This window comes from Actinia tenebrosa, unplaced genomic scaffold (genome assembly GCF_029948245.1).
Source record: "Actinia tenebrosa isolate PJP-AT-01 unplaced genomic scaffold, QUT_ActTen_1.0 PGA_scaffold3__52_contigs__length_22856419, whole genome shotgun sequence".
Taxonomy (NCBI): domain Eukaryota; kingdom Metazoa; phylum Cnidaria; class Anthozoa; order Actiniaria; family Actiniidae; genus Actinia; species Actinia tenebrosa.
The window spans coordinates 6068700-6080033 of NW_028292580.1; the positions used below are offsets into that span (position 1 = coordinate 6068700).

General features: G+C 40.2%; 3 protein-coding genes across 3 annotated transcripts; 1 reads left to right on the forward strand and 2 right to left on the reverse strand.

Annotated features, from left to right (window-relative positions):
* Positions 1–366: 366 nt before the first annotated feature.
* Positions 367–978, reverse strand: LOC148908297 (uncharacterized). The gene has a single exon (XM_089035823.1). The coding sequence runs from the start codon at positions 967–969 to the stop codon at positions 367–369; it is 603 nt and encodes a 200-aa protein (XP_088891949.1). The 5' UTR covers positions 970–978.
* Positions 979–4875: 3897 nt separating this feature from the next.
* LOC148908298 (uncharacterized) lies at positions 4876–5757 on the reverse strand (the record flags this gene model as incomplete). Its single annotated transcript, XM_089035824.1, has 1 exon — positions 4876–5757. A coding segment is annotated over one exon (630 nt), but the record flags the coding sequence as incomplete, so codon positions are not given.
* A 3624-nt stretch (positions 5758–9381) lies between these two features.
* LOC116305422 (uncharacterized) lies at positions 9382–10187 on the forward strand. Its single transcript, XM_089035617.1, has 2 exons — positions 9382–9659; positions 9716–10187. Exons 1-2 carry the CDS (start codon positions 9439–9441, stop codon positions 9885–9887), a joined length of 393 nt encoding a protein of 130 aa, XP_088891743.1. The 5' UTR covers positions 9382–9438; the 3' UTR covers positions 9888–10187.
* Positions 10188–11334: the final 1147 nt, after the last annotated feature.

An 11334-nucleotide genomic window follows, 5' to 3' on the forward strand; every position in this document is an offset into this window, starting at 1 on the left:
GTTGACGTACTTGGAAAAATCACCAGGCACAAACTCTTCCACTGTCACGGGACATCCGTTCCACGTAGAATTGTAAACCTTTCCGTACTTAAATACAGAACCAAATTCTACGGCCACTTTTGTCGCAAAGCGGGCGGTAATATTTCTTGCAACAGCGTGCATTTGTACTTGTTTACGAGTGTGGTTCTCTAGAGGCATTTTGAGCGTGTTGGTAATAGTGTCGACGGACTCCTTCGAGTACTTTTTGATGACCCAGTTGTCTCCCAAATTGGTCTTCTTTGTACATTTTGCTTTAAAAGCGTCTCGAAAAGCACCACTTGCGAAACTGCTTTTCTCTATATCTACATCAATTGAAGGGATGGTTATTCATTTGCAGTTCTCGACGTCAAACAATTCTAGCTTCAAGGTTAATACTTGTGGAGGTTTCACGAGTTTACCAGCCCTTAAAAGGTCGCCTAACGAAACAGATTTTGGGTAAACTGTCTTGGGTTGATCGTCAGGGGGGCTAGCTTGCTTGACTCTTTTAGAAGGTGACACTGAAACGGATTTCGTGCTAGCAGCTACTTCCTGCTTTCCAATTGGGTCTTGCTTTGGTTCAAGAAAACGAATACAATAAACTTTCTTTCCTCTCAGCTGTTCCATTTTCGTACACGATGGACCTCTGTCCGACGCCAATACACCACACGATCCAGATGGCGCTTTATAGAACCGTTCACAGGCCTCTTTGATGTTCTCTATTGACAAATCGTCGTACTCTTGGAATGGAACGAAATCTTTTATGTCCAAAGGCTCGTACTCTTTCAATCTCCCAGATGGCGTAGATGCCATTCGCTGCACCAAAATATCATTCGGTACTTTTCCCAGCGCTCGCTTTTCCTCGAATTCGTGGTCACGACCACTTCGTTTTTGGCCAACTCTTTTTTCGAAATCTGCCCACGTTTCTTTAACGTTTCTCTTTCGCTTATTCATGATCCAGTTATTCGAAAATAAGTACCATTCATCTAATAGGAACTAGCGTCAAGATGGCTCCGCTCGCCTAGATTGTGATGTAGCGTGCCCGCAAAGGTAGATGGGATGCCTTGATAATGATAACGATGGGCCACGCGAAGTTTTTTTTTTTTTTTTTTCTTTTGAAGTTGGACCAACGATCGAGTCTTTATTATTATTATGAATTTTAAATTTAGTATCAAACTTAAATTAAAATTAAACTTAATTTTTTTTTATTTTCAAAAAAAATCAAAATCAAAATAGAAAAAGAGATAATATAGGATTTAAAATGAAAATAGAAATAAAAATGAAAAATATCGGGTAAAAAATGGATGATAACAATGGGCCACCATACTCATCTGATCGTGTTGGGTGCGAGATCGTACACGATTTCCCGAGATAGAAACATTGATTCAATGTGTTGTATCATAGCCTGCGAAGAAAATTCCGAAGAAAATTCCGAAGAAAACTCCGAAGAAAATTCCGGATGTGACGCAGGCTGGTTGTATCACACTCAGAACTTTAAAAATTTAGCGGGAAATTTAGCAAGAATTTATTTCTCAAGTAAATAAAATAAAAGTGTCTTATAATCGTTGTAGTGCTTTTGGAAAAAGATATTTTTGAGTTGTTTGTCGGAAATATTTTATTTTCACTCCGAAAAATGTTACAAAATCACTCTGAACCATGAATCAATTCCCTCCACTCCCCCGTGGTTTTGGTTTGTGTTGACATGTAAACGAGGTAGTCACGTGGTAGCAGAGGAGCAGTCGACGAGAAAAGTTGTTGTGTGAATATTTTCTGACTAAAAATCCTTCTTTTCATCCTCAAATATGGATCTTTATGGGCTCATACTGCATCCTAAAGGTAAATTACCTATCATATTAGCCATTATTGTTTAATTGATTTACCTAAAGCGATATTTTAGAGTTAAATTGACCGTAAAGAGTTCGGTTGCTTGTCGCTATGTTTTGGCGGGATTCATTCTCAACAATTTAGCTTCAAGTTGAACGATTTATTGTTTGAAAAAACTTAAATAACCCAAATAAATAATGCTTTAATGCTTCTTTAGGAATTTAGCAATGTTTTGTGGTAAATTATCTATATTTTGTGCGATTTTGTAGGATTTTACGGCCTCATTAAAAAGACTATTGAAGTCAGTTTTCGTTCGGCGTTTGATTTTTGTTTGCGCTTGGAATTTTGAATGAACTTCGAGTCAGACTAAAATACGAAATAAATACAAGTCATTATGAGAATAAGAGATATCAGATTTCTCCAAATCTAAAGATTACTGCAAGTCCCTTGAGATCGGAGGGTGAGAACTCGCCTAAAGTTCGTTTTGGAAGAATAGATAAACTTTTGTCGATCAAAGTTAGAAAGAACTGCTGCCCATGATTCTTCAGCTTCACCTTCAGAGTCTTGGGAGTGAAGGGTTAAATAAATCATTTTTGGAGATAAAAACCCATTTTTTTGCTGAGGATTGGGGCAAGCAAGCAATGAATCATTACAAAATCCTGGTATTTTGTAATGTATTATGTAGTGTATTTGTGATTTCGTGATAAAATAAAACGTTAATAAAAAGTTTCAAAACCTTGTAAAGCGTTACGAAAACATGTTAGTTGTGTTCTTCAAACTTGATATGTTCACAGTCGAAACGTTAATTGACCACGCGACAAAGGCGGCCGCTCGTCTAGTCAAAGTGTCAGGTTTAACGCTTGAACAAACGCGGTAAAATGTTTGTTCACGATAGCTCGAAAATGGTAGTAAATCAATTAAACAATAAATGGCTAATATAAAAGGTAATTTACCTTTAGGATGCGGTATGAGCCAGTAAAGATCCGTATTTGAGCATTAAAAGAAGGATTTTTAGTCAGAAAATATTCACACAACTTTTCTCGTCGACTGCTCCTCTGATACCACGTGACTGCCTCGTTTACATGTCACCACAAACCAACACCACGGGGGAGGGGAGGGGATTGATTCATGGTTCAGAGTGACTTTGTAACATTTTTCGGAGTGAAAATAAAATATTTCCGACAAACAACTCAAAAATATCTTTTTCCAAACGCATAACTACGATTATAAGACACTTTTATTTTATTTTCATGAGAAAGTAAATCATTTAAACAAAATAAATTCTTGCTAAAGTTTTAAAGTTCTGAGTTTTTGGGACAACACATTGGATCAATGGTATGGAATGCCGTTACTGCCAAAGGGATCGAATATTTTTTTGGGGTTGAAATTTTTTTGTTGGCACAGATTAACTTTTATATGGTCTAAATGTGAAAATAAGCTGTCCAATTTTTTATATTTTAGGCTCAAAAATTGCTAGCCAGCTCTTTGTATACTCTCGCTAGCGAGTTTCCTTTACGACAAAAATCTCGCTAGCGAGTTTTTGTGCTTTCAATTCTTGCTAGCGATATTTTTTGTTTGTTTTTTTCACGCTCAATTCTCGCTAGCGAGTTTTTTTCACGCTCAATTCTCGCTAGCGAGTTTTCTTCACACTTATTCTCGCTAGCGGGTTTTTTTCAAGCTCAATCTCGCTAGCGAGTTTTCCCTAGCTACACAGGAATCCCAAATTAGGTTACCCATGATTCCTTTTAAGTGGAAGCCGGGATGATACGATCACCAAGAAACCTCGTGCCTTAAAAGTCCAATCAGGACTGGGTTCTTGGTGCCTCCCCTCCCTCTATACTTTTTATTATTGTTGTTGTTGTTAGTGGACCCACCTACCCTCAGTCCGCCTAATCTTCACCTCCCCCTGTCTACAGGATATTTTTCCAAAGTTCGTTTTCAGAGTACAAAATCAAAATTTCGAAAAGTCATTTCAAATATTTATTTTAATTTTTGAATTCGAAATATGAAGATTGACATTGATGAGATAATTTTCGAATTTTGACATGATCATAAAAAATGAAAATTCAAAAATCAGGCAAATTTCACATGTCCAATTTACGCCAACTAAATTGAAAAGCTCTTTGTGGAGTGTTACACGGAACAGTTATAATAAACAAGTTTCTTAAGAATAATTGTCTGGGTGTTGAACAACTATACGATGTTTAACATACCATTTACTTATCACCTTTGGATGATAACAGTCAACTTCACAGTCTACCTGGTCACTCAACTCCAGCTTTGAATTGAAAACACTTGAAGTAATAGATTATTTAGTAACAGGCAGTTCAGTTGTTTGTTGAGGCTAGAGTTGAGAGACAACTGTTAAAAGAGGTGCAGAAGTGTTCACTCTACATATAGGTCAGAACCGTGACTATATTCTTGGCTTATAGTGGATGCCCTCATTCCACAGTTTATCCACATGCTTTACTTTGAGCCTAAAGTCATGATATAATCTCTAAAGCTAAAATACTGCAAATGGTCTTTTAGATTCAAGATTTGCAACCAAAATTTTATCTTATGCCTCATTACAATTGTGGCGTCACATCTCCCACCATACCAATCAGGCAAGCCCTGTGCATGTACATCGCTAAACCTATAGCTAAGTAGCCAGTCAGATCACATGATGGAACATATCATATTCAGTGATTTTCTACATTAAAAGGTACATTTTCTAATATTTTCATTTGTTTTGGTTTTCAATAGATTCCAAAAGATTATGCTATTATGCTGACATTATTTTACCTGAAGGTCAAAAGATTACGAGATGTTAAAGGGCCTGTCCCGGCGAAAAATGCGGGTTTTTTAAACAAGCTGTGGAAATGTGTCTTAACACATATTCAGCCTTTTTTGGCTTGTTTTTTTTATTTTTTTCAGTGTTTTAGGGGTAGTAAAGTCGAATTTTTCGACTTCCATGCAAAAAAGTTTCGTATTTCAGTCACGTGATCTTACGACGTCACTGTAACGTTAGGATGGCACATTAAACAGTGAAACTGGTCGGATGTAACTTTCTTTATTATGGCTGTGGGACAACCATGTTGCAGCCATTCTACCTCGCATGTGTTTCCACAGGGAACCCATATACAATCTTGTGAACCACAGGGAACCCATTATACTACACCTCCCCTACCGGGTTTACAACGTTATATAAACAACAAAAATAAAGTGTCCCAGTTCATGCCTATATCTCTGGACTTAACAGTTCTTTTATCTTCAAAAATATCAAGTGCAACATAATGTTCAATGTTCCTAGTACTCATCTATGAATCTCTGTGGTGGTCTCACTTTTCGTCCACTTCTAGTTGTCGTTACTCCATCATCGTCATCTGCTGACTGTTTCTTTGGATCTGACATTGTTGGCGGAGCACGTACAGGCTCTTGATCTTCCTTCTCTCCAAGCACGGGGGATAGAGTGTTTAGATGACGTCTGTTCCGACGTACTTGAGTGTTGTTGGGTGTTTCTACGACAAAACTTCTCTCTCCGTATTCTTCTTTCACTGTTCCTTGCGTTTTTAGTCCCGGGATCCAGACTGGATCTCCTTCTTGTAAAGGTGGTAGTTCTTGTGTTCTGTGGCGGAGGTCGTAGTTTACCTTCTGTTTCAGCTTTATGTCCGCATCTTTTTGTTTCACGTAGGTTGAGTCTACTACGTTGGGTTTCAACTGACAAGGGATGACAGGAACTGTTGTACGCAGGTTTCTTGACATGAGCAGTTGCGCTGGACTATATCCTTGCTGAAGCGGTGTCGTCCTATAAGCGAGAAGTGCTAAATAGGGTTCTGTCGATCTTTCCAACAATCTCTTGACTGTTTGCACGGCACGCTCTGCTTCTCCATTGGCTTGCGCGTAGCGTGGGCTACTAGTAACGTGGTTGAAACCATACTATTTGGCGAAGCTTGCGAATTCTGTTGAAGCATACTGAGGCCCGTTGTCTGTCACAACGCGTTCCGGAATACCATGTCTCGCAAAGATTGACTTGAGATGCGTAATGACGTTGCGCGAGGTAGTACTCGATAGCAGTGCGATTTCAATGTATCTTGAATAATAGTCAATCACCAACAGATAGTTCTGCTTCTTCCACTCAAACAGGTCAGACGCTACCTTTTGCCATGGATAGTCTGGCATCTCTGTCGCTATCATCGGTTCAGCTTTGTTTCTAGCATACTTTCTGCATACTGGACAGTTATCAACTAGTTCTTCCAACTGACGACTCATTCCTGGCCACCATACCGACTGTCTGGCTCTCACTCGAGTCTTCACAATTCCTTGATGTCCTGTGTGGAGCTTATCTAAGATCTCCATCCTCATGGACGCGGGTATAACTAGGCGGCTTCCCCTGAGCAGCAATCCTTGTTGTACCGATAGCTCAGCTGCAAATGGGTAGTAGAGCTTGATTGGGCCTTTTAGACTAGGTTTCTCTGGCCATCCATCTCGGCAGTATTTTGAAATTTGTTTACAGACTTCATCCTCCTCTTGGTGAGTCCTTATTTCATCCAGACGTCTCTGGGTTGCTGGTATACTCTGCATCACGTGGTTGGCATACAGATTAACATCTTCTTGGAGTTTGTGGTCCTGGACCTCTGGCTGTGATACAGGAGCTCTTGATAGCGCATCTGCAGATGAAAGACTTTTCCCTGGGGTATGTTCAATCTGGAAATCGAACCTCATCAACCTCATTCTGAACCTCTGTATTCTTGGAGGTAGACAGTCTATGTCTTTCACTGGACTGAGTAGATATATGAGCGGCTTGTGATCTGTTATCAACAGGAAGGTTTTCCCAATCAGGTATGCGCTGAAGCGTTCGCACGCCCACGTGACTGCTAAAGCTTCTTTTTCGATTTGGGCGTATCGTTGTTCGCAGGACGTAAGGGCTCTAGACTGATAGGCAACTGGTCGCCAAGTTCCCTCCGACTGCTTTTGCTCCAGTACTGAGCCTAAACCGTACGATGACGCGTCCGCAGAAACTCGCGTTTCCTTCGTTGGATCGTAGTGTGCTAATGCTGCGTCATGGCTAGTTAGTATCTCTTTAACAGCTTTGAAGGCTTCTTGTTGTGGTTTGTCCCATACCCACATCCTGTTAGTACTGAGTAGGTCTCTCAAGGGTTTGGACGTCTCGGCCAGCTTACTAGAAAACTTGCCTAACTGGTTCGCCATTCCGAGGAATCTCCTTAGCTCTGTTATGTTTCCAGGTTCTTCCATGTCTGCAATCGCCTTTATCTTAGCTGGATCTGGACGGATACCATTTTCGTCTACTATGTGACCAAGGAAAGTGACTTTGCTCTTCGAGAATGCACACTTATCTTTGTTAAGTGTTACTCCTGCAGATTCTAACTTTGTCAGCACTTTCTCAAGGTGTTCGTCATGTTCCTTTTGATCTCGACCGTACACCAATGTGTCGTCAATCATATTGACAACTCCTTCCAATCCTGCTAAGATAGCGGTCATTTTCTTCTGGAAATGTTCGGGCGCGGAAGTTATCCCGAACGGAAGGCGGTTGTAATTAAACCTACCAAAGGGTGTTATGAACGTGGTAAGTAGAGCTGAGTCATCAGTAAGTTCAATCTGATAGAATCCAGAATTGGCATCGAGCTTTGAAAACACTTTTGCTCCACTTAACTGTGCAAGCACGTGATCCACTGATGGTAGCATGTGGCGTTCGCGTTTGACGCTCTCGTTTAACTTTGTCAAGTCTACACAGATTCTTACATCTCCGTTCTGTTTAGGCACAACTACCATAGGGGCGCACCAATCTGTAGGTTTCTCCACCTTAGATATAACTCCTTGTTTCTCGAGCTGTTCTAGCTTTTCTTTCACTTTTGGCAGTAATGGTATAGCTACTCTTCTTGGTGTGGTAACCGCATATGGTGTGGCATTATCTACTAGCTCAATATGGTATTTGCTCTCAATCTTCCCCAGACCTTTGAACAAATTTGGGTGTTTCTGGTACACCTCTTGGCTGTAGCCACGTGGCATAGCTGTTGCTTTTACTGGCTGTACTAACTTGACTAGACCCAAAGCTTCGATTGCAGGTCGTCCTAAGAGGGGTTGCTTAAGATCACTCACTATGTGAACGTCTTGTTTTACTTTCTTGTCTCCTACTTCTAGTGTTGCGGCAAGGGTGCCACTCACCTTGAGGGGCAGCTCTCCTGGACCTTTCAACGTTACGACGCTCTGTCTCAGTCTCCCTGGAATTTTCCTTTGGGTGGACAACGGTACTACTGTCACATCAGCGCCCGTGTCAATCTTGAAGTTTATTTCTATTCCATTTACCTTAACAACCTTACTCCAGGGGTCGTTTTTACTCTTTTCAACTTGACCAACGGTTATGTTTCCAAGGAATGGATCAAAGGGCTCTAATTCTTCTTTAGCCAGTTCTGGTTCTGTATCTTCTCTGACTGACTCCTTCTCTGTTGTTACAGCTCTGACATGCTTTTCTGATCTACATACAGCTTTAAAGTGTCCAATTTTCTTGCATTTGTGGCAAACTACTCCCTGAGCTGGGCATTTACTTTGTGGGTGGCTTGGTGATTTTCCACACCTGCCACAACTTTCTTGTTGGCTCTTATTCTGCTCTTTTGTCTTTTCTCGAGGCTTCTGTTTGTTTTGAGGCTTCCACTTACGGGATTTGCCTGTGAGTGCATTTACCTGGCTGGGTTTGTCACTGTTAGGGTCTTGAAAACCTCTTACTACTTGTTGCTGCCGTTTTACTTGCTCACTCTGTCGGGCGGCATCGATTGCCTTGTTCAGAGACAATTCAGCATCTAACTGGAGTTTCTCTGACAGCCTACTATCTAAAAGTCCGACCACAATGCGATCCCTGAGCATTTGATCGTGCAATTCACCGAACTGACAGTGTTTGGCAAGAGCATATAAATCAGTTATGAAACTTTCTACTGACTCACCCACCTCTTGTTTTCGATTATTGAATTTTGCTCTCTCAAATATCGTATTTCTTCGTTTTACAAAGTGTTCCTCAAATTTCTCGCGAACTGGTTTATACTTCTTCTTCTCCTCCTCGGTCAAGGTGAGTGTAGCGAGAATATCGTCGCTTTTATCGCCCATACAGTAAATTAGCATGTTTACTTGGCTTTCTTCGTCGCTTGATGCAAGCCCAGAGGCAATTCTGAACCTCTCGAATCTTCTAATCCACTTTGGCCAATCGGCTGGTTGCGAAAAATCGAAGTTTTCCGGTGGTGAAATCTGGAATGTTGACATACGTGGGTTTTGAACGATGGCTGCCTCAGCGCTCGTTCCTGGCATTTTTCCCTAGTTCTTTGAACTAATCTTGTGGAAAAAACTTGATCAACACTTAGATTGATTCTATCCCTTAAATTCTGACACCATGTAACGTTAGGATGGCACATTAAACAGTGAAACTGGTCGGATGTAACTTTCTTTATTATGGCTGTGGGACAACCATGTTGCAGCCATTCTACCTCGCATGTGTTTCCACAGGGAACCCATATACAATCTTGTGAACCACAGGGAACCCATTATACTACAGTCACACGTGTGTTGAGCTACAGTGTTGATCCTTCTTACTTCAATAGCTTGTATCGAAACATGTCTAGTACGGAGGAAAGTGATTCTTGCAATGTTAGCTCTAGTTTAAGTTATAGCAGTTCCGGTTCAGATGGATCTGAAATGCTCGATGATGAGGGGGAGGGAAATGTTATTCGACCATGGCGTTTTGAACCGGTGGGTCGAAGACGACGGGAAGCTGAAGGAAACAACAACAACAGCAATGAAGACGATCAGCAGGAGCGACTTGAAAACAGTGAATGGTGAGAATTACGTTTTGTTATAAATTTAATTTCACTTTCGCTCGATTAATTATTAGGTGTACCTGCGAAAATTGCCAAATAATGGATAGAGCTGTAGAGTGTAAGTGTTGTCAGGAGATCGCCCAAGTTAAAGCGAAGTTTCGTGAGGCAGTCGAAGTGGATGGCTTGGAAGAGGAGCCGGCCTGTATTACCTCCCATCCTGGCTTCCTAGCCGTTTGTACGAACTGATGGGTTCTTCAAGCGGCTTGGTATCAATACAGGCAGCATTACGGTGGTAATGCAGCTGAGGTTCCTCTTCAAAAGCGGAATCGACATATTGCCTACCGGCAACTGGTTCGCTGGTGTTGGAGCATTCTGGGCAAAGAAATACGAGTTGTTCTCCCTTCATGCGCTGTCATGTGTATTAGAGCTCATTTTCCTCCCCCAGGTTTGGAAGAAGATTTTGTATTTACTGGTTTTAAATATGCAGATGAATAGTTGTAACTTGTATTTATGAAATATCTTTGATACGTATTTTTTTAATATATCGAATAAGCTTATTATATTTACTATTATACTAGAGTGGTTTTCATTAACCCGTGAGACAAAGTGCTAATATTCAAATAGATACAATAGAAAACAATGTGATAAAGTATAATAAGCTAAAGTGTATTTCACGGGTTAATGAAAACCACTTTATCAATTGTTTCTTTTTGTAGCTAATATAGATAAACTTTATTCACAAATTTATTCATCAAAGGTACACATGAGCTACCGCATATTCGAATGTAGTAATACTTTTGACAGTTTATAAAGATCATCGATCAAAATCTAATCAAACTTGGCTTCGAACATGACTTTCGTAAATTACTACTATAATATTACAAAGAGATTTTTAGGGGTAGAAACTAAAGTTTCAATTTTATATTGAACAAGCATATCAAAAACATATTTCAAAATTACATTTTGTTATGTAGACCAGTATGCACCTGGTTTGCATCCCTAAAACGGCACTCGGAGATTATTTCTGGTTTGTTGAATTTCATATTGAAATGGCTATGATAGGAATTGGACGTCAGTGAACTATTTCCCGGCGGTAATATCTGGAGACATAATCCAGAATGGCTTCCTCTTTATCGGGCTTGTCTTCAATGGAGGCAGTTAGTGGGGGAGGTGTGCTTTTCTTCAGGTTTTCCATATAGAGACGTAACTGTTTTGGGCTCTTGCTATATTCATCAAACAAGAGATTCATGGCCTTTTTGCAGTATTCTTTTTTAAAGCAGAAAAAAAATAAATGAGAAATGTTTTCAATTTGCCTACAGGAGCTTTGTAATAAATTTATTGTATTATAATTTTTTGTTCATTTACCATATGTTGCTCTTGTCTTCTGTGGTCTGACAGCACATTTTCCCTTCTTCGCTTTAGGGAATTTAAGAGAATAGCAAAGCCTACCTTCCTTATTGACTGCTTGCATTCTGTCAGCAGCTTCATTATAATGTAGTGCTGACAAACATAACCTTGAAATAGAACAACCAAAATGGGCAAATAAACCACATCAGATGTAGGGGGGGGGGGGCACATAAGACAGTCAGGTAGATTCAGGGAAGGGGTAAAGGGATTGCAACTGACAACTCAGCCAATAATAGATTTGAATTTTTTTACTTTTTTTGTATGAGTTGTCAAGGTGAATCACATC